Here is a 24,193-nt window from a genome sequence, read left to right as displayed (position 1 = left end):
CCGCTCGCCGCCGCCGCTCAGCGTCTCGGTCTCTACCCCGGGGTGGCGGGAAAGCCCGCTCGGGCTCGGGCTCGGGCTCGGGCCCGGGCCGAAAAGGGCGCCAATCATCTACAACTCCCATAAGCCTACGCGAGTCTCTTTCCCGGATGCTGCGCCCCGCAGCAGCGACGGGGCCGGGGTGGAACTGACTCGATCGAGGCAGCGGCGGCGGCCATCTTTGTGCGGGGCGCTTCCCCGCCCCCCAACTCCTCTGACATTCCCCCCCCCCCCGAATTCGCCGGCCTGATGGAACGTAGTGGGACAGGGCCGGCCGCGGCCGGGTGCGCGTTGTGCGCAGGCGCGGTGAGCGGGACCAGCGCGCGGCGGCTCGGTCCTGTGTCCGCGCCGTGCTGCACGATGGGGCTGCTGGTGGCCTGGGCGCTGCGGGCGGCTGCCGTGTCCCAGCTGGTTCTTCTCAGCCCGGGGAGCAGCGAGGCAGCCGGTGAGAGGCTGCGGCGGTCGGGGCGGCGGCGCTGAGCAGAGGCTGCTGTCAGGGAGGGAGCGCGGGATGTCCCCCACCGTCCCGCCCGCCCCCTTCCATCCAATGCACGGCAGCACCGGCTCCCAGAGCCCCCGTGTGTGACCCTGCCCAGCTTTGCCTGCAGCAGCCTCCAGCTCTCCCTGCTGGCTCTCGCTCATTCATTCAGCTGCATGCTCTTCCTTGCCCGGAGCTGCGATCTTGCCTTCTCCCAGCCCCCTCTCCTGCATCCCGAGCCCTAGCTTTGTCTCGCCTCCCTCCTCCCGCGGGGGGTGGAGGGATTCGGGCTCCGCCGCCGCTGCTCCGGGCCCCCCTTGCATCTCGGCCCTTATCCCCTCCTGCTGGCGGGCCCAGCCGCGCTACTCCCGAGTCCCGTGTGGGCTCTTCGTCGTCGTCACTCAGCCGAGATGCCGCCTTTGCTGCGGCCCGGGCTGTACAGATTAACCCCCGTGGGACAGGGCTGGGACTGTGCTTTGCTTTGGTGAGGCTCGCTTGGTGTGTACAACACACTCGGGCTGCGAGAGGAGCCGTGAACCCGTGGTGCACTTAACTCGTGTCGTCCTTAAGATACACTGTACAACCGAGGTGCCCACGAGGCAGTGGAAGGGGTGCCCCAGAGACAGCCTTGTTTCTGTATGATCACTGTTAGTCAGGTTTAGCATCCCTAGTTTTTCTGCACCTCTCTCACCTGCCTGGGCTTTTTCCGAGATCCTATTAAGTACTTCCTGATCATGTAAAATCAGAATCTTCTTGCGGTAAACCAAGTTGTCATTAAAGAAGAATTCAGACCCCGGCTTCTAGATGCAGGTCTTTTGCTGGTGGAAAGAGGGGGCTGGCTACCTGCGTTATTTAATAGCAGTGTAAGCTCTTTGGACCGGGATAGTCATTTACTGTATAGCACCATCATGATGGGGTCTCTGGGTCTTCCTGCGGTATAAAAAGTATGAGGTATAGAGCCTATTCACAGCACCTGAAGTCTCCCAAGATACTTTTGCACACTGTCTATAAATCCATCACTTCACCTGCCCCTGAAGTGCAGTCATCTGAAGTGGAACATGGCAGTTGTTCAGTACCACTAAAGGAGAATTTAGGACAGGGTCTGAATGCTCCTCTATCCAAATGAAACGAGTGGAACTGAAGTAGATGAATGTTAAATCGCCCAACCTGCCTTTTATCTGAAACACAGACTTAACTCTTTATAAGTATAGAGAATATACCATAGGATCCTTACAAATCGTTAGGACCATTTTCTCCCTGCACCCTCAATGAAGTAGTTGGAGGTGACATGTTGTTACATAGCACCATGCTTGGGGATTGCTTTTATACTCACTTTGAAGGCTGCCACCCACAGAGTTGGCAATACTCTTCTGGACAAGAAACTTCCAAGGAAAATCCAAGTGCTAACCACTCAACTTTGGTTAGCCTGAAAGATCAGACAGACTGGAGATGGCTGTATATTGCATAGGAGCACAAGGTCTTTCTTCATCCATTGTCAGTCCCTACTGCAGCCTCAGTTTCTCTTATTCCCCCATCAAGGAAACTTCCACAACTAATACTTTTGAGTTACTCACCACTCTGGGGTCTGATTTATGGGCATAAAATAGTTTAATTCAAAGCCAGACTCTTCTTCAAGCTCACCACTTCATTATGCCTCTCCTGGATTCCTATTTCCCTCTTAAGAGTTTTGCCACTGCCCCTCACTGCAAGTAGCTCCAACCAGGCCTGTCTATCTAGCTCAGGGGTTCTCAAACTGGAGTTTGGGACCCCTCAAGGGGTTGTGAGTTGTCAGCCCCCATGCATGCTGTGGCTGTCAGCCCTGGGTATGGCTTTCAGCCAGAGCCCTTCAGATATGGGTGGCCGAAGAGCAGCAGCTGCTGTCCAGGTGTTCTGAAGGCAGTGCTGTTCCCAGCAGCAGTGCAGAAGAAGTAAGGTTACTATGGCATAGGGGTGTGGGTGGCATGGCATGGGGGGGCTGTCACAGCCTGAAATATTTTCAAAGGGGGTCTCAGAAAAAAAGTTTGAGAAACCCTGATCTAGCTGATGTGAGGAGCTGCTTCTCTGACCCTGAGTTTACTCTGGATACCCCCACAGGAGCCTCCTTGGAAGTCTGTGTCTACTCTTTACCCTTGCATCAGGCCTCAGCTCCCCAGACTTCTATAAGCAGGGTAACTATGCCAGCCAGCTCACTTTAGGCATCTCTGAAAAGACCTGCCCATACTCTTGATATCTCATTCCTGAGAAATTAGATTTCCTCTTATATGAAGCCTCACCTCAGGCTACCAACCATCCTGTGACTCAATCACCAGTCAAACCTAAACCCATCACCTGGGAGGTGGAAAACTAGATGCAAGTCGGGATGAGCCTCATCACCTTTAAAAGGCTAGCCAACCTTGTGACAGAGAGATTTTACAGTTGCAATAGAAGAGTAGCCCAGCTAGTTCAGAGTGCTGCTTCTTGAGATGGCTCTGTGCATGTTTATCAGTTGCTTGGAAGTAGTACTCATAATGTATAGCACCTACATCGCATATGTCCCTTCATCTAGCTGTTTGGGTGAGTAAGAACAATGCCATGACAAGAATCCAAAATTTGGTACTTAGTAGAATAAGGGATAGACATCACTGAGCTTTCTTTCTGTCCCTCTTAGAGGAGGGAAAGAATTAAATGAGAGTTGATTTAATAGATTCCAAAGCCAGAAGGGACCATTGTGATCATCTCGTCTGATCACCTGTGTCACACAGGCCATAGAACTTCTCCACTATAATTCTTAGTACAGATCTTTTAGAAAAACATTCCATCTTGATTTAAAAATTGTCAGTGATGGAGAATCCACCACAACCCTTGGTAAAATTGTTCTGGTTGTTAATTTTCTCTGACTGTTAAAAAATTATATCTTATCTCCAATCTGAATTTGTCTATCTTCAATTTCCACCCATTGGATCGTGTTATAATTAGATAGCATGTGCAAGTAAAATACTTTCCTTTAAGCCACAGGTTCAAATCCAGATCTCTAGCAGCAACCAGAGTCATTGCTACCTAAAGCCTGTTCGGTGGCTTATGTGAGTTGAGTCTGTTTTCTCAGTCTGGATTGAGAAATCCACATTAGAAGAATCACTGTCACATCTGACATTGTTACCCACACACTAGGGCACCCCATCTTTTCCCATCCATAGGGCTCCAGGCGTAACCTGGTTAATTTAGGCACCCCCACCTTTTCCCAGTCCGTAAGGCTCTGGGGGAAAGGCACTTACCTTTACTCAATTCACACTCTAGGGCTCAGGGTCACCCATACCCAGTTCGTGAGGCTCGGGGTGAAACTAACCTGGTTAATATAAGTACCCACACCCTTTCCCAAATTTGTAGGGCTTCGGGTGTATACTACTGTGGATTTGCAGGATCTTTTACCAGTGATCTTTTACTATGTAAGACTCACTAATAACCTTAAAGTTTATTTATTAACAATTACCAAACATAGTACACATGCTAAACGTACAATGCTATGCTCACCAATCCTGATCAGGCATGCAGACTTTCCCTGTTGGCCAGGCTAGGTCAGTCTCGTCTGGGTTCTGGTTGCTGCACATCTCGGTCGTGCAGAAGATTTTAGCAGCTCTGATCTTGGGCGGTGTCTTGGTGGTGGATTCTCCTTCCTTCAGATCTTTACTTCTTATTCTTCTTGTTCCCTTTTCTTCTTCTAGCTGGTCTCCCTCTTGGACCCTAGTTTTTATAGTGAAACTTGAGTCCTGCTTAGCTATAACTTATCCAATCATATTACAAAATAATTCTTTGACCAATCCTAAAATATTGCAAAATAATTCTTCAACCAATCATACCTGACCACCTTAACTGATCACACTTAGTTATCTTAGTTATGCAATGGACAGAAACAGTCAAAGAACGATACAGAAATCATTCAGATAAACAATAGAGAAGTGTTCCAGAGGGGTAGCCGTGTTAGTCTGTATACAGCATATAGAGAAGTGGGTACCATACAGACAAAACAATAAGAAGTGTAAATTTTATAATCACGACTATTGATAAGTGATTCCTAGCCAGGCAGAATGCTATCAAACAAAGTTTTCTTTAAGCATCTTAAGATTTGTTTCTTTATCTGGTGGTGGTAGGTACCATTAGGACAATAGCACCTTCTTAACAGCCTGATATTATATTGTTTTGAGGTAATTTCAGGAATATGAAGATATGATTACCTGATACTTAGCTTATGGCTGCTGCCTCTCCTGATATGGCTGCTACTGCTTAGCCCAAGAACAAAGCCTAAGCTTAGCCAAAAAAAAAAACAAGGCCTCAGACCTTACAACATCCTCTTGCTGACCGTTTCAATGGCGAAGTCACGGTTTGAATAAACATAGAGATTCCACTCCCACTCACATCTAGAGATGGCACCACCATATAATGTGTTAGACACAGGGATAAGAATAGTACAGAAGTGGGCTGCGGGTTCGACATGCACCATTGCTGTCATTATACCAGCTGGCTTTCAGGGACTGGAAGTCCCATTAATCTCTTGATAGTTGCTGCAATAATATAATGGATGTCCTATATTGTCTTTTTCTTCCTTCTTTCTTCCAGGTGCAAATTGGAAACATTTCACTGACCAGATTGACAGAGCAGTGGAGGGCTACAGGCCGTGTATAAGGGAGAATTGCAGCTGCTATCAAAGGTGAGGGTAGGCTTCATTAGTTGCTTGATGGACCCTCTGGCACTAGCGGGAATACTCTTGCCATGCATTGATGGGTGAGGTGTAAGGAGGGAAAACTAGTGTTAAAAAAGGAAACTCTACTGATGGCCTTCCAGAAAAATTAGTTATTGGTTCATGCTGTTTCTTAGAGGAGGGATGTCCACGCACACAAGCTACCCTCCTAATTGTCCTCCTTGTTGGCAGTGTTGGCAGTAAAGCAGATGACTGACTGGGCCATAGTCTAAACTCTCCTTTTGCCCCCCTGCTGATGGCCCCTCCAGAGCAGGATTGCAGCACTGGGAAACAGGCACTGCTGCTTCCTGTGCAGTAACAGGCCCATGGATAAGGGGTTTAGTCTCCGGTGATGTTTATCTGATACCTCTCTAAACAGTACCATGCTTTTAAATGAAGACACTGGAAGAAGAAGGAAGAGTCAAAATGTGCAGCTTACAGAGTGGAGTTCTTGGAAGAAAAGAAAGTCGTAAGAGTAAAATTAGGAAACATGAGAATTGGGAGTGTAATATCTTCCCTAATGTATCTAATGACAGGTGGTGTCTTTTCTTTCTCAGTGTTAGGGAGCAGGACTTGGCTCCCTTTCAAGGAGACATCTCCAAAGAGCTGCTGTCCAATGTGGTTAGCCGAAAGCTTGGGACGCACTACCAGATCATCAAGAACAAGTTATACCGTGAGCATGACTGCATGTTCCCTGCTAGGTGAGAACAATGCAGAAAATCTCATCCATCCCAGAGGGAAATAAAAATTATGCCAGAACCGGCCATGTGATCATTATGTTTGACAGATCTTAATCCCACTGTGAGGCAAGGTCCTGATGAAGCATGTTCTGGATTGAAATCTATACACTGGAATTAGTCGGACAAAGAAAAAAATGTTAAAATCACATTTCTTTGCACAAGGGGTTAGCGTAGCTTACCAAATCCCAGAGAAGGCTGACTTATGTTTTTGTGGGGCACAAGGTTGGTTGAAGGAGATAATTTTCATTATTGCAAATTCAGGATCCAACGTGGATCCAGATTAGGTTGAGGGTCAGAGAGGGCTAGTGACTGTACCCAGTCTACATTTATAGTGTGGGAAGATAACTTTTGTTCAATGGATTGAGAGGATCCATAGAGAAGATTCTCATTCATTTTCCCTGTATTTTTACCCTCTATTGTAGTGACGTTCCTTTAGTGGAGAGGGGTGGATGCAGATGCCTTCACAGTCCCTCAGTGCTACTCCTCAGTTAACCAGGAAGGCTTACTGTAAAGCAGGGTGGGTGAAAGATCCCAGTTAAAAAAAATTCAGAAATGTATTTTTTGTTTTTAGTCATGATTTTTTAAAAAATTGTCTCTTTGTAACGCATTGCTAGTTTTTGACTTTTTTCCCATTTAATAGTCTTTAATCACTAAAACAGATTTGTTTTGCAATTGTTTCTTTAATTCATTTCTTAACTGTTAGTCGAATTTCAGATTTTACATACATTTTTTTTCTGCTAAGGAGATTCCACGATTAAAATGCTCATCTAAGCTGAAAAAAACAAGTCCACGGCCTCAGTAACATCCTCTCAACCTTTCTATAGATTGCAGTTCCAAAAGTTAAGAAAGCTTGAACTGTTTTGACCAAACTGGACTCCTCCATTAGGGGTTTGCCATTTGAAGTTACTGGGACGTGTGCTCTCCAAGTCACTGAGGTGCTTTTGAAAATCCCACCGTAAATCTCGGTTTAGAGAAATTCTCTTTCTATTTTTGAAACTTTTCATTTGTGTATATTAAAACGTGCACAATAAGTTTGTTAATGTACTGAAAGTATAAATAGTGTAGCTTTTCATTCTTCACATAGTGTCAAAATCTTTGTCACTTCAATACAAAATTGATTCTAAGAGAAAAGTTTTTAATGAAAATATAGTTTTAGCCTCTGAGGCATCTGCATCCAACTCTCTCCACTGAAGGAACATCACTATGATAGAGCAAACTTCTACGCGTGTGCTAAACTTCAAATATATGAGTAATGGAAGTCAGTAGGACTATTTATGAGACTAAAGTTACACACCTGCATAAGTTTTTGCAGGATAAGAGTCTTAATTTTCAATATTTTGAGGTTTTTTGCTTATGGCAATTTTGTACAATTCAAAAATGGTGTCCTAACAGTAGCAGCATTTTTAAAAACCCAGCATTTTTCATCTAGTTCATTGTACGTATTAATGTGAAGTTGCAATAGCTCAAATTTTCAAGTTAGTTTTACAGAATCTCAACCTGATTTAAATAAAGTTTTGTTTTAAAAAATAAAACGCTTATGATTTAAATCAGTTAATTACATTGTCTTGATTTAAATCCTTCCACTCTGCTGCAAAGTGACCTGAGATGCTTGCTCCTGGCCTTTGCCAACCTAGAAAGTAACAGATGAGGAGTCCTTCCCTGCTTAGGTGCTTGAGAATAAAGGATTGGCTCCAGGAATTAAACTGGAGTGTCTTCTGCTAGTGCACAGCCTACTGGCCTATTCTTCCCACTTAGGAGAAATCCCTTTAGCGGTGTTACTATATGTGGTTGTTCTCTTCTGATCTGTTGCATTGTGCTTGTGGCTTCTCCAGTTACTCATTAGATGAAGTTCTCTTCTATGATGGGCTTGAATGCTAAATAAGGACTATGCCATTACATTTTCTGAGAAAGGAATGTTCATTTCAGGAAGTCAGTTGTTAGGAATATATGTACATTCATAGCCTGTACAGTGTATTCTTATGAAGAGTTGTCCTTTTATCCACTTCCCCTCCACCCGCTCACAAAAAAAAAAAAAAAAAAGAGGCAAGGAGCAAAGGGGGCAAGGAGAAATATTCAAATTAACAAGCTCTGAGTCTACTTAACACTTACATTGTTCTGATATCCAAGTTTTCCTATCACCACATGTTGAGCTGTCATCTCAGGAGCCAAACTTGGGTTAGGTCAGTTCTCGGATGGGAGATTCTTGTAAAAGCCCAAGTTCTTTAGGAAGTGGCATTGATGATTCGGTTGGTGCCACTCCACTTTTAAGTCCCCATAGAGCCTGCTCCAGCCTGATGTCCTGCTCGAAATGGCATCTTTCAAATGAGACTTTAAGCTAAGGTATTGACCACTTATCGTCATAAACAATCCCAGGGCATTTTTTCCCGCAGGGGTAGGAATGTTCCTGGGTGATTACAATTAGGTTCTGCCTCCCTAGCTTCCCCAGTCAGTTTCACTTGGAGGCGGTAGTCTTGATTTCCTGTGCTAAGCAGCTGGGTAGTGAGGTGCAGTCTGAAACAGTTATTACGTTGCCTCCCTGAATTTCAATGGTGGGTGGAGTGATTTCTGTATCTACAGATTGTGCACTTAGTTTAGAGCTTCTGGGGATTTCTGAGGAAAGATACTATGTAAATGTCTATTATATATATAGAAAAACCCAGCCAGCAGGCAGGAGTACCACTGGACAGAAGAATCTCAGTGGTTCATGGAGAAGATGAGGCACTAATTACCTCACTGTCTTTGTTTCTAACTACCCCAAACCTGGCCATCTCATACTTCAATATTTGCGTCCTCCAACTTCGTTGCCCCTTGTAGCTTTTCTTTTCTGCCTTCTTCAGCTCTACCCTTTCAGAACAGTAACTGGGAGGGGGAGGGGGGCGTGGCGTGCGGGAGAGGGCAGGTGGAGCGAAGGCCTGGTGACACCAGGGTGCTGCCTTCTGCTCATGGCTTTTTGTTGTATGTCAATTCTCTGCAGATGTAGCGGGGTCGAGCATTTCATTTTGGAGATCATTGGCCGCCTCCCAGACATGGAGATGGTGATCAATGTGCGAGATTACCCCCAGGTCCCCAAGTGGATGAAGCCAGTCATCCCAGTATTCTCCTTCAGTAAGGTGAGAGTACACAGGCACCTTTGTGACACTGGAGGACACTGTGACCTGCATTTCATCCTCTAGTCCAGTGGTGCCCAATCTTTTTTGGCTCGAGGGCCATAAATATCATTTTTACAACCCTGAAGGGCTACCAGTGTAACTAATAAAAAAACATATTGACGTATACGCCATTAAGGACTACAAATCACTACATATTCAAAGTAAACATATTGATGCTACTGTGCTCATTTTTACATTCACTATTTTACACATACAAATTACTCTCAGTATGTCACACACTAACAGTCAAAGCACTAGTGTAGATGAGTGACTGTCACTTCACATTGAAGCACATGGCCTGGAAGCAAGCTAAGTCATGGTGGGTGACCTGCTAAGTGCAGGCCAAACCGGAAAGCACTGATTTTTAGAGTCCTGTCCCTCTCCTCAAAGCATGGTGGGTCTTGGCTGCTCCACCAACAGCTTTCCCCCCTCTCTCCCCCTGTGCAGCCAGATGAAAGGAGTTCAGCAAAGAGGTTGCCTCCTCACTGATCTTCTGTCCCCCTGGCTGCAGCAGGGAAAACTGCATGTGTCCAGTAGCCCCGTGCGCTCCACCTGGGTCCCTAGGCAGTGGGTCCCTTCTGCAGCCAGGGGGATGGGAGATCAGTGATCCCCTCCCTCTGGCTCCAGCAGGGATCCCAGCACCTAGGGACCCAGGCAGAGCATTTGCCGTGCTCCCTGCTACAGCCGGGGGGAGGGAAGGAGCACTGATCTCCCGTCCCTTTGGCTGCAGCAAGGAGCCTGCACCGGTCTTGTAGCCCTGCAGCAACACGCTCTGCCTGGGTCCTTTGGCAGCGGCTCCCTTCTGCAGCCAGCAGGAGGGGAGCCGCGGGCCACTTTTGGCCCCCAGGTCACAGGTTGGGAACCACTGTTCTAGTTCATTGCAGCCACAAGAGTGGGTATAAATAGATGGGGGTATAAATTCCTTTCCTAATGGAACACAGGAATTTTTAAGTGGAGAAGAGGGGGTTTGCCACAATGTACTTTCTTTTTTCAACGCCCAAAGGCTCTGAGTCAAAATTACCCTTTTTTGTCAGACAGAAAACCTGGGGTTTTTTGCTCTTCATATTTATAGACTTTCTTCTTCTAGCTCTCCAGCACAAGGAATTAGAAATTTGTTGAAGGGAATGACTCCCTCACGAGCTCATATTCCAGAGAAGTGTCTAATCTGCCTGACAACAGGGTGATGTGTACCATCTCTGGACTTGCATGCCTGTATCCCTGTGGTTCATTACCAGCTCTTAGATCTTTGATACAATTACGGTGTGGTTTTTAAGAACACTGTTAAGGGAGCGGGCTTGTGGCCTCTCTTAAAACCCAGCCAATCACCATACGGTTGCTTTGAGTTAATTTGCATATTACAGTCCTCTTGGTTAATGGTCTAGAAAAGTAACCATGGCTTTTTCTCACAGCTATGAGCCAGTGAACTGTAGCCTCATGATTACATCACACCTGTGAAAAATGATGGGAGTTTACTGAAGTTCTGTCTTTATTTCAAATGGAATGTGGCACATGGAACCAGCTGCTCAGATACCGGGGGGAGTGTGGGGTGTAGTATAAATGCCAATACAGTACCATTGGGGAAGTGCTGATAGACTGTCGGATGCTCAATTCTGATAGGGACCATTTTGCTAGTGAATTTAAGTGGCATCACTTAAGGGATTGTGTCCTTATGGTGAATTGTAGGATGATCCCTAGGAGGTCTGAAGTGGATTAAAGAGAAGCCATGAGCAGCCTGAATGGAAAAGTGTGGCAGGAAATGGTCATAACTGTACCTCCTATTTTGTAACCAATAATAACATTTATAGCTATACATATCTTTTAAAAAGGTAATCAAAGCCATGCTTCAGGGTATTAACTGGTCACTAGTGGTTAGGAAGGATATTTTTCTTCATGTAGAGCATTGCACAACTAATCAAGTGCATGATGGGTCTCTTTCCCCCTTCCTCTAAAGCGTCTGGTGTTAGCCCTGGCCTGATGATACTTGGTTTGACTGTCCGCCAAATCATACAGCACATCTTTCCCCTTGAATACATACACACACAAAACCAGGCTCCTTAGTTGTTGGGCATGTATCACAAGGACAGTACTCCTAGATTGCTAGTGGGATGGATGATAAGTCATTTGATTGGTTCTTCTCCCAAAACAAAACTTTCCCCACAAGTTTGAAAATGTTGCTTTTCCCCCAAGCACCAGAAAAAGGCCAGGTAAGTCCCAAGAACGGCTTGTTCAACACTAGCTGGGCAGGAAGCTTACGTTCAGGCTAGTTACAAGGAATAGTCCCTATCATGTCGACAGGCTAAATACCTTTTTGTGTTTGTTTGTTTGTTTGTTTGTTTGTTTTTTTAAACAAAACTCAACTGCTCCTCTCCTTAATAGTGAGGGTGAAACTTAGTTAAATGCAAGACCACTTGTGTACCTGCTGCTATCTTTGTGCCCAGCCGGATTTGTTTGACAGTATTTACAAAATTCCTGAAAATGGGCCCTCTTTATCTGGACAGAGTTTGATCTACCGAGATGTCCCATAATAGCTCTCTCCACAGAAGGTTTGAATATGATTTTCTTGTTTTTAAGACTTCTGAGTACTATGATATCATGTATCCTGCCTGGACATTTTGGGAAGGGGGACCTGCTGTTTGGCCAATTTACCCCACAGGTCTTGGGCGCTGGGACCTAATGAGAGAGGACCTCCGAAGGTACGGTACAGGAGAGGGGAGGTTTTTTTAATATAAAAGAAACAGCTCAGTGTAACTATACAAGAGCACCTCCTAGCATTAATGCAACATGGTGACAATATCTTCTGAGCCTGTTTGGTCTATTTTCCTGAAGCCAAATCATTTTGTGCTCTGGTCTACTGGCTCTTGGAAGCTAAATGAGGTTGAGCGATTGGATAGGAGACCTCCAAGGAAACTCCAGGTGCTGCAGCAATAGGAAATAATAGGCTTACTTGTCTTCACACAATGCACTCATTTTTCATGCGTCAGGGGCCCAGTCCTGCACCATTAAAGTCAGTGGTGCAGGATAGGCCAATAAGGCAGCCATTCTTAAGCTTGGTCTGCTGAGATCTAGCATGAGTCTGACACGTGGTGCTGATTTTTCTTTGTTTCTAGCTGCTTCTGTGGGAGCCCAGGCTCCTTCACTGCAGGAATGATTGTGATATCTGTGAAAGCAACTGGAGAAAAGGAAGATGAGCCAATATATCTGCCTCCACTAGGGGCCTGTTTTTACACAGGAGAAGAGACAGAAGCTGCTCTACCCTGCAATTAAAAACCCATGGCTGGCCTGTGCAGGGCTGCAGCGCTGTTTAATTGCAGTGTAGACGTCCGGGCTTGGGCTGGAGCCCAAGCTCTAAGACCCTGCAAGGTTCCCAGCATTCGGGGTGCACCCCAAGCCGGAATATCTACATCGCAATTAAACCCCCCCACAGCACCAGTCCCGTGAACCTGAGTCAGCTGGCATGGACCAGCCGTGTGTGTCTAATTGCAGTGTAGACGTACCCTGAGGGACCAGAGTCACCATTGGACTAAGGCTGATTAGTAAGACAGGAGAAGTTTATATTTTTCATTTGCCCATGAGATTCTTTTGTCAGTCTAAGGGTTGGACTCCTTCAGAGAGCAGCACTTTAGGTCTGGTCTACACTACAGAGTTAGGTCGACATAAGGCAGCTTATGTCGACCTAACTCTGTAAATGTCTACATTCAAATCTAGCTCCCACCGATGTAACTCACCTAGTACCATGACTTAATAACTCCAGTTCCGTGAGAGGTCTAGCGCCGAGGTCGACGCAGTGTCAGTGTAGACACTGCGTTGCTTACATCGACTGTTGCTGCCTTTCAGAAGCCATCCCACAATGCCTCACACTGACAGTTAAATCGGCGCAAGTGCTCCCGGTGAGGATGTGCGCCGCCAACACAAAGAGTCATGTGGACGTGCAAAAGTGATTTAATTACTGTGGTGGCTGTAGGTCAACATAACTTAGACCAACTTAATTTTGTAGTGTAGACTTGCCCTTACGTTATTGGAAGGTGAGCAAATATAGGAACGCTATAGGAAGCAAAGCATTCTGAAGCAAAGATCTATTAGCACCAGACCACAGTGTTCAATGTTTCCCTGCTTGAATTCCCAAGGCAGTAGTTGAGGCCCAAAATACAGGTTTAAAAAAAATTGTGAAGGACCATTAAAAAAAGAAATCATTATTTCTCGAGCATAGAACTACACCAGGTACCTCATGGCATGATTTTTTTAAAAATGGCTTTTCACCGTAAAAAATTTACCATCAGACCCATGCAAGCAGATCCTCCCACCCATATGGAGCCCCAGTGACTTCATAGGGGTTCCCTGCGTGTGCTAAGGTCTGCCTGCTGACTCTGATTGCAAGATTGGGGCCTATCTTTTAGACAAGGTACAACAAGCGAGAGCAACAAACAGTGGGGAAGAGATTGGGGAAGAGAGGGCAAGGGTTACAAAAACTAATCCTGTGGAATAACAATTCTGTCATGCACGTGTATTGATGGGTGTATGAACATACACATAGATGCACACATGCATTATGTGTAAACTTTATTTTGGTTTTTTAATGGTTCAGTGATTTGTTTAAATTTAAAATGAAGGTTGTTGGTGCAAACATTAATCTGCAGTGTTAAGAATTTGCATGTATAAGAGAAGTAGGAAGTGAAATTGCCTAGAAACTTCCCAGTTGATTTGCATGATCTATGCTCAGTGAAATGCAAAAAAAGTAAAGCAGCAGCATAAGTAGTGAAATTGGAACTAATGTTTTTAAATGATTTAAGTTTCAGTAATTTACAGTGTCACTGATAACACAGGCAAGACAGAGTTTGTTTTTATGTGTATAGAATGTTACCTTGACAGTGTCCTTATAACATCTTGGCTAGAGAGCTACCATCTGTGGGAAAGACATATATTGTTGGGCTTAGCTGAGATGTTTTCTGCTCTGATGAAAGAATTGGTTCCCATCAAACCTCAAGAATAATTAAATGTGACCATCCTGCAGAAACTGATAACACTTTTTCATGCTTGTGTTAAATTATTTATTACCACATATTTAAAAAAAAATGTTTTCAGATCTGCAGAAAAATGGCCATGGAAGAAAAAAATCTCCAAAGGATATTTTCGAGGGTCCAGGTGAGAGCATTTTCCAACTCCGGGATATTCTAGAAATATAGCTGTGAACAGTGCTTGTTTAATTAAGACCAAAATAAGGCTGAGGAAAAGATACACTAGCTTTTTATTTCTGGGGACCTTTAAGTATTTCTTGACCCAGCAGTGTCATTTAGAAAGCAGTATTTGCAGTGCCATGACATTTCCTACGCTAAGTGTAGGTGATATTGTAAATACCATGCAAAGGGAAATAGTGCTTCACAGCAAATATTTGTTTGTTCCATCCCCAGCCCCTCTCCACCATGTGGCCATTGCTATTTCTGTCCACTTCAGAAGAAAAGTACCTGACCAAGTTTGGCACAATTACTAGTTTCTGGTTCAATCAGCAAGAAAGCAAAATGTGTTTGGCTTGAGATGCAGGGGCGGAGCTGCATGGGAATTCATTTAGGGGTATGTCAGCACTGTGGCGGGAAGCGAGCCTTCCAGCCCAGATAAATAGGCTTACACTATAGCATGATAAAAATAGCAGTGGTGGCCATTGTGGCCATTAGTGGAGCCATTTTTTACCGTGCTAGCCCCAGCCCCAGAGTCTGTCTCCCTGGACTGGGAGGCTTGCTCTCAGTGGCAGTGCTTTGCAGTGTCAGCCCTCTGAGCTTGTGAAATTTGGTCTTTCCAGTACTAAACAAAACATGTAACCAAAATATGTTTTTAATAAGGAAATGGGTCCATCACATTGTACATCATCATCTCATCTCTCATGCTATGTTTTAGCTGCCATTTCCAAGTAATTTACTGTAATAAGATATACATATAACAATAGTGATGATGGGTGTGCAATGATTTTTTAATTAATAAGCTGGTTTGAATAAGGACTCTTTGTTGTTCTGTATTTTGCTTCCTTTGCAATGGGAACTGCAGGTACTTTGATATGCATGGAAGGTTTGTGTGGTATCCTTGTAGCTCCTTTTTGGGTATCTATATGCTTTATTGTGTAGTTCTCTGCAGCAGTGCTCTTCAGTGAATCAGCAGGTATCCTTACAGCAATGAGACCTGAATGATAGGAAGGTTTTTTTCCCCTTACTCTCCCATGGTAAAATCACTATGGTGTTATAAGGGCCCTCTAGTTCTCTCTGTACTATTGTTTAGGTTGGGCAGTTAAAAATACAGACCTGATAAGGTGCGATTATCATTAGTGTATTCAAGAGGCAAAGAGAATGAAGATTTCATTCAAGTGTCACACCCTTGTGTACGGGTCGCATGTTAAATTTACTCCTAACAAAGGGCCTAATCCCAAAAGATGCTAAACATCTCTTAACTCTGTGATTTAGATATAAATTGAGGGTCGTCAGCACCTCTCAGGATTAGATCAAAAGAAAATAGCTTTTTTGCTGATTTGTTCTGAATAATGTTTAAAGAATATACCACTTAAAACTACATGGGATAAGGAAATATCACTTAAAGTTATTCCATTGCACCTACCCCACTGCTCCCTCCCCTGCCCTCTTCCCCCACTGTGTCCTCCCTCTTACAGATATTGTGAGCAGGCACTTAGCCCTGGTCTACACCTACCTGGTGCTTTGGCGGCAGTCAACGGGAGTTACGCAAGCTACACAGAGTAGCTTGCGTAACTCCCGTCAACTGCTGTGCTTCCCTTCTGTGTGGCATCTTCACCACACTGCGCCATTTGAGGGGGTGGTTTACCAGTGTCGACTTCCGGCTCGACTTAGCGGGTCTACACTGACCGCTTAATCGATCCAGATAGGTCGATCTGATGGCGGCGACTTTGCCGCCGTCAGTGTGGACGTATCCTTAGCCATGTTGCCTTCAAGCCACACAAGAGCCAATCTGATAGAGACCAGGAGGTGTTTCTGTCTTGAATCCCATTGTTGGTTGGCTGTCATTCAGACGTGCAGAGTTAGAGACATGCAGAATGGCACTGACTGATTTGAATGTTGTTTCTGTTGCAGAACAAGCCCCGAGAGGGATCCCCTCATTCTTCTATCTCGAGAGAACCCAGAACTCGTGGATGCTGAGTACACTAAAAACCAGGCCTGGAAATCTGAAAAAGTAACCACTAACGAGCCAACTGGATAAGTAGCCTAGGAAACAATAGTTTAAAAAGGACAATTTCAAGTTCTTTATGTAAAGATTGCTTCTTAGGAGACTGAGATAATATTATGGAGGCTACATCACTAGTTAAGCTGCTTCTAGGTCATGAGTTCAGATTGTTGCCATCTGATGGCTGTATCTGTCTAATGTAGGTACTTGCATGGCCCCATCACCTCAGTCTCTGAGTACCTCACAAGTGTTTAAAAATAAGTAACAAGCCTTCTTTTTTCCCAATCTAGGATAAATAACTTGATGAGCTTCTTGTATTTTGTGAGTGTGTGTGCACGCGTGCATTTGCGTGAGAGAAAGTGGCATCAGACAGATGAGTTTTCCATATAGCTCTGAATTCAGTAAGAGCCAGGGTCATTCCTGTCTCTTTCAGGTGTCCGTTCCATAGTGTAGCACAAGTCCTGTGAAGTTCTATCTCTTGCCCTTGTGAACCTCTCCCTGGTGGCTGATAGTTTCATTGTTGTGGTGGGTTGTAGCTGTTGTGGGAGCTCATAGTCGCAGACAGAGAGGTACTCTCGCACGTAGCTGGGGTCAGTCCAACAGAGGGCTTTGAATATCAGGGAAAGGAGTTTGAAGTGGACTCTGCAGGCGCTCCCTACTGAATAGAGAGAGTGGAGTGCTGGAGGGATGTGTTCAGGGTGACCAGTGATGCTACTGGGGGGTTCCTGTGTTTTATATCACTTAGAGCTTTCCCAGGGTGGGTGGCTTCAGTCCTAGAGTTGCAATAACCAAGCCAGGAGGTCATGGATTGCAGTAGCCAATTCTGTGTTTGATAGAAAAGAGCACCAACTTCTTTTTATCTTTTGCCCTTTTGATTATTTGAGCATCCAGTAGCCTTAACCTGTCCCAATGGACCCCAATGCTAGAGACTGACTTAACAATCTGAGGGCAGGTGCCCTCTAGAGAGGAGGAGGCCATTATGGAGGCAAGTTCTTTGAAGTGCTTCCCTCTTCTACCAGCATTAGCTCATTCTTCCCTGGGTTTGGTTTTAGCCAGCTGTCCTTTATCCAGGTGCTGCTTTTGGCTAGGCATTGAGAAATCTGGGAGACTGTGCTGCGCACGTTTGATGTAGAGTGGGGTGCTGTTATTGGGAAACGACTGGCACTTCAGCCCAGGTTACCTGACCAGTCCCCCAGGGTTTCATATAGGTGCTGAATAGCAGTGGGGAGGGGAGGGTAGAGCTTGTGGGACTCCACACATGTGGGCTGTGGAGATGGAGGTACTGTTGCCCATAACAACTTTCTGCATTCTGAGAAGAAAGATCTGACCCCCTGAGGGCATTTTGCCCCTGCAGCTTCTAGGAGGCTGGACCGGAGCATTTCATTATCAGTGAGGAAAATTCTTGTCAATCTGCAAAGACAATTGCTCAGATTCAGACTGTGGTAGCAGAACAGGCTGTTCAGGGGACAGAGGACTGAGTCTTCTCTGCTTGATTTTAAGCCATTGTTGTTCTCTGAGGTTTCGGCTCTGTTGGAGGAAGCAACCAGACACAATGGCAAAGATTATTTTAGCCCCTGTGATTGAGGGTGTCTGTCTGCTGAAGATGGGGGTCTGGGAGTCAGTGACCAACATAGCTTTTTGCTATCTGCATCTGCTCAGGACGTTGCAACCCTTCCTCTGTGGTGGGGGAAGCTCTTGCTGCAGCTGACTTTGGTATTTCTTCTGTGGGCAAGTAGAGGACTTTAGTCTTCAGGAACTGTCAAGCCAACACTACTTTTCCACAGCATTATTCACTTTCAAATTCCAGTGCACACAGTGATGAGGAAAATGAATTGGTAAATCCCAAACTTCTTTATAGTCATGAAGTAAGAGACTTATTCTTAGAATGTTTGTAATGTATGGAGAACATTACTCAGATAGAGATGAGAGAGTCCCCCAAAGATGCTAAAGAAATTAGAAGCTGAACTGGGAGTGTTTTCCTATGACCAGGGAGGCTTTAGAGACTTCAGCCTTATTTGTGATTTGTTGAAAAAAAAAACCTAGTACAAAATGTGATCAGAAAATACATGATATTGAATTAATTTTTTAAAGTCTCTTTTTCTTGAAGGACACTCTTGGGAAGCCACCTGCAAAGGAAATTCCTCTAGTCGATCACTGCAAATACAAGTGAGGTTTTGGTCAATAAATCTGTTCAGGGGCTGCTAAAATCTTGTCTGATTGTTTGTATTTCTAGGTTGTTTTAGTGCATCATTTGATTTTTAAGGCTCCAATCCTGCAACTGAATCCATGCAGGCAGCCAGTCCTCTGCACCTATGTGGACTCAATTGAAGGTTTGGGAGAGCTTAGTTTGGCCTCTTTAAATGCCAGTTTCAAGAGTCGGCCAAGTCTGGAATGTAAAGGAGAACTGAAGGGCTCTGTGAAAACTAAATACAAAAGCCTTTCTTAGATCCTAAACCACTAATAAATACATGAATTCACTGAAAATGCATTTATTTGTGGTTTTTAACAAAAATGTTTGAAATTAGGTTTTCCTTTTTATTTCCCTGCCAAACTCTGAGTTCAGGATTCTCTACAGTTGCTGATCTCGCTAACCGCCATGGCATAAGAAATGCAGCTCTTGGTCTGTTATAGGAGACGTCAGTGATGCCATCAAATGTAAACAGGGAAATAAGGAACCTGAAATCTGACTTTGGCAGGTGAAGTGTCTGTTTTCACTTTCTCACTAGTTCTTACATCAGAGGCAGGGGAGATGGAAAATGCAAACTTAGTTAGTTAGAGCCTAGCCTTTTCACACATTTTTAATTTGGGGTTAGGGCACTTATCATTTGAGATTTTAAAAAGCAGCCAAAGTTTCAAAAAAGCAATTTAAAAAAATACCCTTAGTTATGGGTTTAGTTGAAATTGAAATTTCTCTCTCTCTCTCTCTCTTTTTTTTTTTTTTAAACAGATACCTGTTTAATTTCCGGGGTGTAGCAGCCAGTTTCCGTTTCAAACACCTTTTCTTGTGTGGCTCATTAGTCTTTCATGTAGGGGAAGAGTGGTTGGAGTTCTTCTACCCACAACTGAAGCCTTGGGTTCACTACATCCCAGTCAAACCAGACCTCTCTGATGTCAGGTAGGAGACTACAGCTGATTTTTTTAGAATGACTCAGTGATCCCATGTGTGTTACACAGAGTATTTCATGCTGTGGGCTGTGTGCTACCCATGGGTTTCAAGTTATGATCAGGCTTGGGTTGTATTGACAAATACCCACGCTCTGCCTTGTAGTGAATGCACCAAAAGCAGAAAGAATATTTGGTGATCCCTTAGACAGAGGAGACGTATATATGTCTTTCTCCTTTCTTTGTAAAAGAAACAAACAAAATCCTCAATGCATATTAGTCATACAGCTAATCATAGAAGATTAGGATTACAAGGGACCTCAGGAGGTCATCTAGTCCAACCCCCTGCTCAAAGCAGGACCAACCCCAACTAAATCATCCCAACCGGGGCTTTGTCAAGCTGGGGCTTTAAAAACCTCTAAGGATGGAGATTCCACCACCTCTCTAGGTAACCCATTCCAGTGCTTCACCACCCTCCTAATGAAAAAGTTTTTCCTAATATCCAATGGTTTAGAGCTGAGTAGAAGAGGAACGTATTATTTGGCTCATTGGAGACATAGAATATATGTTGACATTCTTCTAACATCAGTTAGATTATTGAGGGTATTTTCAATTATGCCTTACTTTTTTAGTAATATCTGTTCTGAGGTCCGTGCCAGGAGGATGTATCCAATGTTCAGTACACCTTGAACAAGAAGGTTAGAAGTAAAAATTGAGACAAGCCCTCAGCATTTCTGACTTGAAGAATAAAAAGGAAAGCAGTCATCTTAGCCATTAATGGTCCCAAACATTTGTCAGCTGTTAGAATTCAGACCTCTTCCCCCCCAGGGCTGGTATGAAAGTTTATGCTTGTTTATTAAAGCAGCAGTACCAGTCATGTGTTTGGTTTTAGGATCCCCAAATCTACTTCTGCCACAAAGCTCTAGGTAGGTGTGCTGTATTCTGCACTGAGCCAATACTTAGTAACAATTTTTCTTTTTCATTTTAGGGAGCTGTTGCAGTTTGTGAAGGAAAATGATGATATAGCACAAGACATTTCAGAGAGGTAAATTCTGTATTCTTCCTGATTGTCAAACACCCATCCTCCAATACTTTTTCTACCATATAATGTTCAAAAGAGAGACCTGTCAAGGACAGCCTGGTGTTAACAGCACACAATGTATTTATCTTCAGCAGTGAAAGCAGGAAGAGTGGAGAGATCAGAGCAATAGGATAACAGAACTGTGTCCATTTCACCAAAATGCCGCCTCCATCACTGGCAGTAGCTTCCAGACAGGGCTCATTGGTGGGGCAATGTAGGGAAGCTTGCAGTGCCACTCCCTAGGCCAGTAGTCCCCAAATTGTGGGGCGCACCCCCTTGGGGGGACATAGGGGAATGTTTGAGGGGGCTTGGGGCAGCCCCCACATGGGGTAGGGAGGGAGCACCATCCATCCCCCACACTGTCCCTGGGCCATGGCCCCCAGCTCAGCCTCCGGCTCCGCTCCCAGCCCCAGCTCCGCTTCCTGCTCCATTACCAGGCCAGCTCTGCCTTCATTCCCTCTTTGTCCCCATCACCAGTTCTGCCCCCAGCACTGCCTTCAGCCCAAGAGCCTCTGTTGTGCAAGAAAGATGGGGGAGGCAGGATGGACAGATTCCATTGCTGGTAAGGGGGAGTCTGACCAGAACAGTTTGGGCACCACTGCCCTAGGCTGTACCTGTGTTGTGAATAATTAGTCTTCAGAGCTGCTGGTGGTAATGAAAGGTGTCAGATTAACATCATTAATAAACAGTATATAGCACTGTACATCCAAATTCTCATGTTTCTGCATTTAAAAAAAATCTGGGAAAACTGATATATAAGAAAAGCTAAATCCAAGGATTTTTCATTTTACAGGAACAAAGTTTGACTTTGGGCTGTCACTTTATTTTTGTTTGCCTCCAGGGGGCACCAGTTCATCACAGACCACTTGCAGATGGAGGATGTCTCTTGTTACTGGGAGACTCTGCTGACTGAATACTCTAAAGCCTTGACTTACAAAGTTAAGAGGAAGAAAAACTATGATGAGATTGGCTCCAAACACTTGAAAACAGAACTTTAAAACTGTGGTGGATCTCTTTCCAACCGAAGGCCCGGGACTGGTGGTCACTGAAAATCCGAAGACCAGTGTATCTTCTGTTACTCTTCTTCCCTTAGATTTATTATTACGCCAAAGCAGTGGTTCTCAGCTGGGGTCCGCAGACTATGTCTAAGGGATCCATGAAAGACCTAGATTGAAAACTGACTGAACAGAATTCAACTCTATTATACAGACAATAGATTTCCAAAGGGGTCCAAAACTCCAGTCAAAATTTCCAAAGGGCTCCACAAATGAAAAACAGGTTGAAAACCGCTGCTCTACAGCTACAGCAAGCCGCATTATTGTTACTTTAAAACAGTTCCTGTACAGTGAAACTGAATCACATGACCTAGACCCAAACTTCTAGAGGACGTGTATAGTCAATGAGGCAGTTTAGTCTAGTGCTTAGAGCAGGGAACTGGCACTCAAGACGCCTGGGGTCTGTTACCACCTCTGTCTCTAACTCACTATAAGCCTGATCCAAAGTCCACTACAGTAAGGGGGAGTCTTCAGTGGTCTTTGGATCAGGCCCCAGGCCCTATGTGACCTCAGGCAAGTCATTTAAACCCTCTTGTGCCTCCCTCCAAATAAGTATACTCCTATTTTGGGCAAATTGCCAATGTTATTGTGATTGTGTGATGGCATTTTGGGGTACAGGTGTTTCCTGTCAGCAGCAGCCATGGTTGGGGTTTTAGGTTACCTTTATGGGTATCTTAGGATTTGATTTTTTGTTGTATATTTACCTGAGTCTGTAAAGCACCCAGATGCTAACACTAAAAACAGCTTTGAACAGCTGAACTACCTACCTCACACAGGGGTTGTGGTGATGAATGAATGTTTTTAAGGTGCTCTTGATCCTGAGATGAGAGGCACAATCGTATCGTAATGCCCAATTGTTCTCTGCCTATACCACCCGGTGGGATACTCCTCTCCTCCCTTGTATTTGTCCTAAATAATCTCAAACCTTATATAAAGACCACCTGTCTTCTGACCAAGGAGAGCTGAATGGAGGTTTTAGTCTGTGCATTCCTTTGGACATTTTTACCTTGTATTTTAAAAATTGGATGTCTTGTCCATGTAAGCTGTGAACTGTCCATCTCTGTGAGTTGAGACTCTCCCCTTCTATACCATGTATATGCTGTACTAACAGTATCAGCTTGCCTGATTCCCAGCACATTGGCTTTGGATATGAAAGATTTGATGTCACTGAAGCGCTTCTTTTTGAGCCCTTCAGCATAGCTCCTTAGTTGTCTGGTGGGTTCGCTGCAGAGTGAAGTAAAGTGCTAAGACTGTGTAAGAACAGTGTAAGCAGCTGCTGGGGGCTCTCTTTTGAGGTTCTTGCCTCTCATGTGAGCACTGCGACTTGTTGGCTGGCCATGTACTTTGTAGATTACAGGTGTGTGGTGATGATGGGAGAGACATAGGGAAGATGGAGGCAACTGCTTACCCCCTCCTCCTCCTTTGGCAACTGAATCAGAGGAGTAGAAAAGCCATGACCTGATTTTTCTGACTTCTGGCAGATTGGGGTGCTGCAGAGTTCTCTCATATAAACATACTCTAACACCAGGCTCCAGTACAGGGCATTAAGGACTGGACATGGCCAGCAAACATCAATTTCTGGTGCAGAGCACCAATTACAGGACCATTGGCTGGGCTGACTCAGCATATCAAAGAATTAAATCAAGAAATGAAAATAAACTTGGAGTCAGAACTGTGTAATATTGGAAACAAAATTTTCAGTAAAGATTTGAATGCTGGGTTTTAATGTGGAGACAGAATTATCTGAAATGATAAAGCAGATTTATCTACTGTATTTTTAAACCCTTTTTGCTTTTAATGAAGTGCTTTTGGATTAAAAACAAAAAAATCAACAACCCTTTTTATTGGCCGAATTATTTCCCAATCAAAAGAATGATTCTGTTGTAATAAAGGATCTGGACAGTCAACAGCTGTTCTGCCCAACAGAATGTAGCAATACATACATGCCTTACCATTTGTTTTCTTTGGGGAGATGTTTTTAGAGGAAATGGATAGCTCATGGGAATGGGATTGAGAAGTGGAGCATCTAAAACTATGTCTACAAGGGGGCATGTAGAGTACAGGCACTACATGTGTTGTTAAAGTGAAAGGCAGACTGCATCCACCTTCGTCACTGTGGGGTGTACCTACATGTGATTGGAAAAGGCTCTAGCAGAGCCTTTCCCTGCTGCCTTCCCACTGCCGGAGTCTTTCACTGTGAATAGCAGTGTAGACGCGGGAGGCACTGCTTGGGTGTCAGGCGTGGAGGGCACGCTAAGCTGTGTCTCATCGTCTGCACTGCTGTTTGTACCCATGCTAGCTAGGTGTAGTGTCTGCTCTGTACACACCACCGTAAGTGTAGCTGTACCTTCAGTCACTAGTTCAAATCTTGTCCAAATCGGTAGAGATTAAAATGTATCACCTGGTAAGTGTTCAGTGGCACTGAGTTCATTTCCTCGTAGACAGGCAGTCACATCACTAAAACAGGTTTGACTAATTGGCCCCCTTGCTGCAAGTCACCAGAGAAGCCAAAGATTGCATTGGCAGGAGACTTAAGTCCCATTTCATCCCTGGTGGGGGGTTTCTCACTCCAGAGTAGCATTTGTACACATACTTGGAGCAGGGTGTTAAAACTTCCCTAGTTGGTGAGTCTATTATTTGTAGAGCAGCTGTGCTTAGGAGTCCTAAT

At 44.6% G+C, this 24,193-nt stretch overlaps 1 protein-coding gene across 1 annotated transcript; it reads left to right on the top strand.

The window, feature by feature from the left end:
* Window positions 1-267: 267 nt before the first annotated feature.
* POGLUT1 (protein O-glucosyltransferase 1) lies at window positions 268-23,370 on the top strand. Its single transcript, XM_067546316.1, has 11 exons — window positions 268-481; window positions 5,105-5,195; window positions 5,783-5,926; window positions 8,940-9,075; window positions 11,686-11,807; window positions 14,194-14,253; window positions 16,197-16,296; window positions 18,395-18,453; window positions 19,235-19,402; window positions 20,378-20,434; window positions 21,312-23,370. The coding sequence occupies exons 1-11, from the start codon at window positions 286-288 to the stop codon at window positions 21,466-21,468; spliced, it is 1,290 nt and encodes a 429-aa protein (XP_067402417.1). The 5' UTR covers window positions 268-285; the 3' UTR covers window positions 21,469-23,370.
* The last annotated feature ends 823 nt before the right edge of the window (window positions 23,371-24,193 follow it).

This window comes from Emydura macquarii, unplaced genomic scaffold (assembly GCF_026122565.2).
Source record: "Emydura macquarii macquarii isolate MOO-44397 ecotype Brisbane River unplaced genomic scaffold, CSIRO-AGI_Emac_v2 contig_1119, whole genome shotgun sequence".
Lineage (NCBI taxonomy): Eukaryota > Metazoa > Chordata > Testudines > Chelidae > Emydura > Emydura macquarii.
This window is presented reverse-complemented; position numbering and strand designations above follow the sequence as displayed.

Coding starts and splice junctions, on each gene's coding strand:
- POGLUT1 (XM_067546316.1), top strand. CDS start 286: ATGGAACGTAGTGGGACAGGGCCGGCCGCGGCCGGGTGCGCGTTGTGC. Junction 19,403..20,377: donor CCAGACCTCTCTGATGTCAG/GTAGGAGACTAC, acceptor TTTTCATTTTAG/GGAGCTGTTGCAGTTTGTGA. Junction 20,435..21,311: donor GCACAAGACATTTCAGAGAG/GTAAATTCTGTA, acceptor GTTTGCCTCCAG/GGGGCACCAGTTCATCACAG.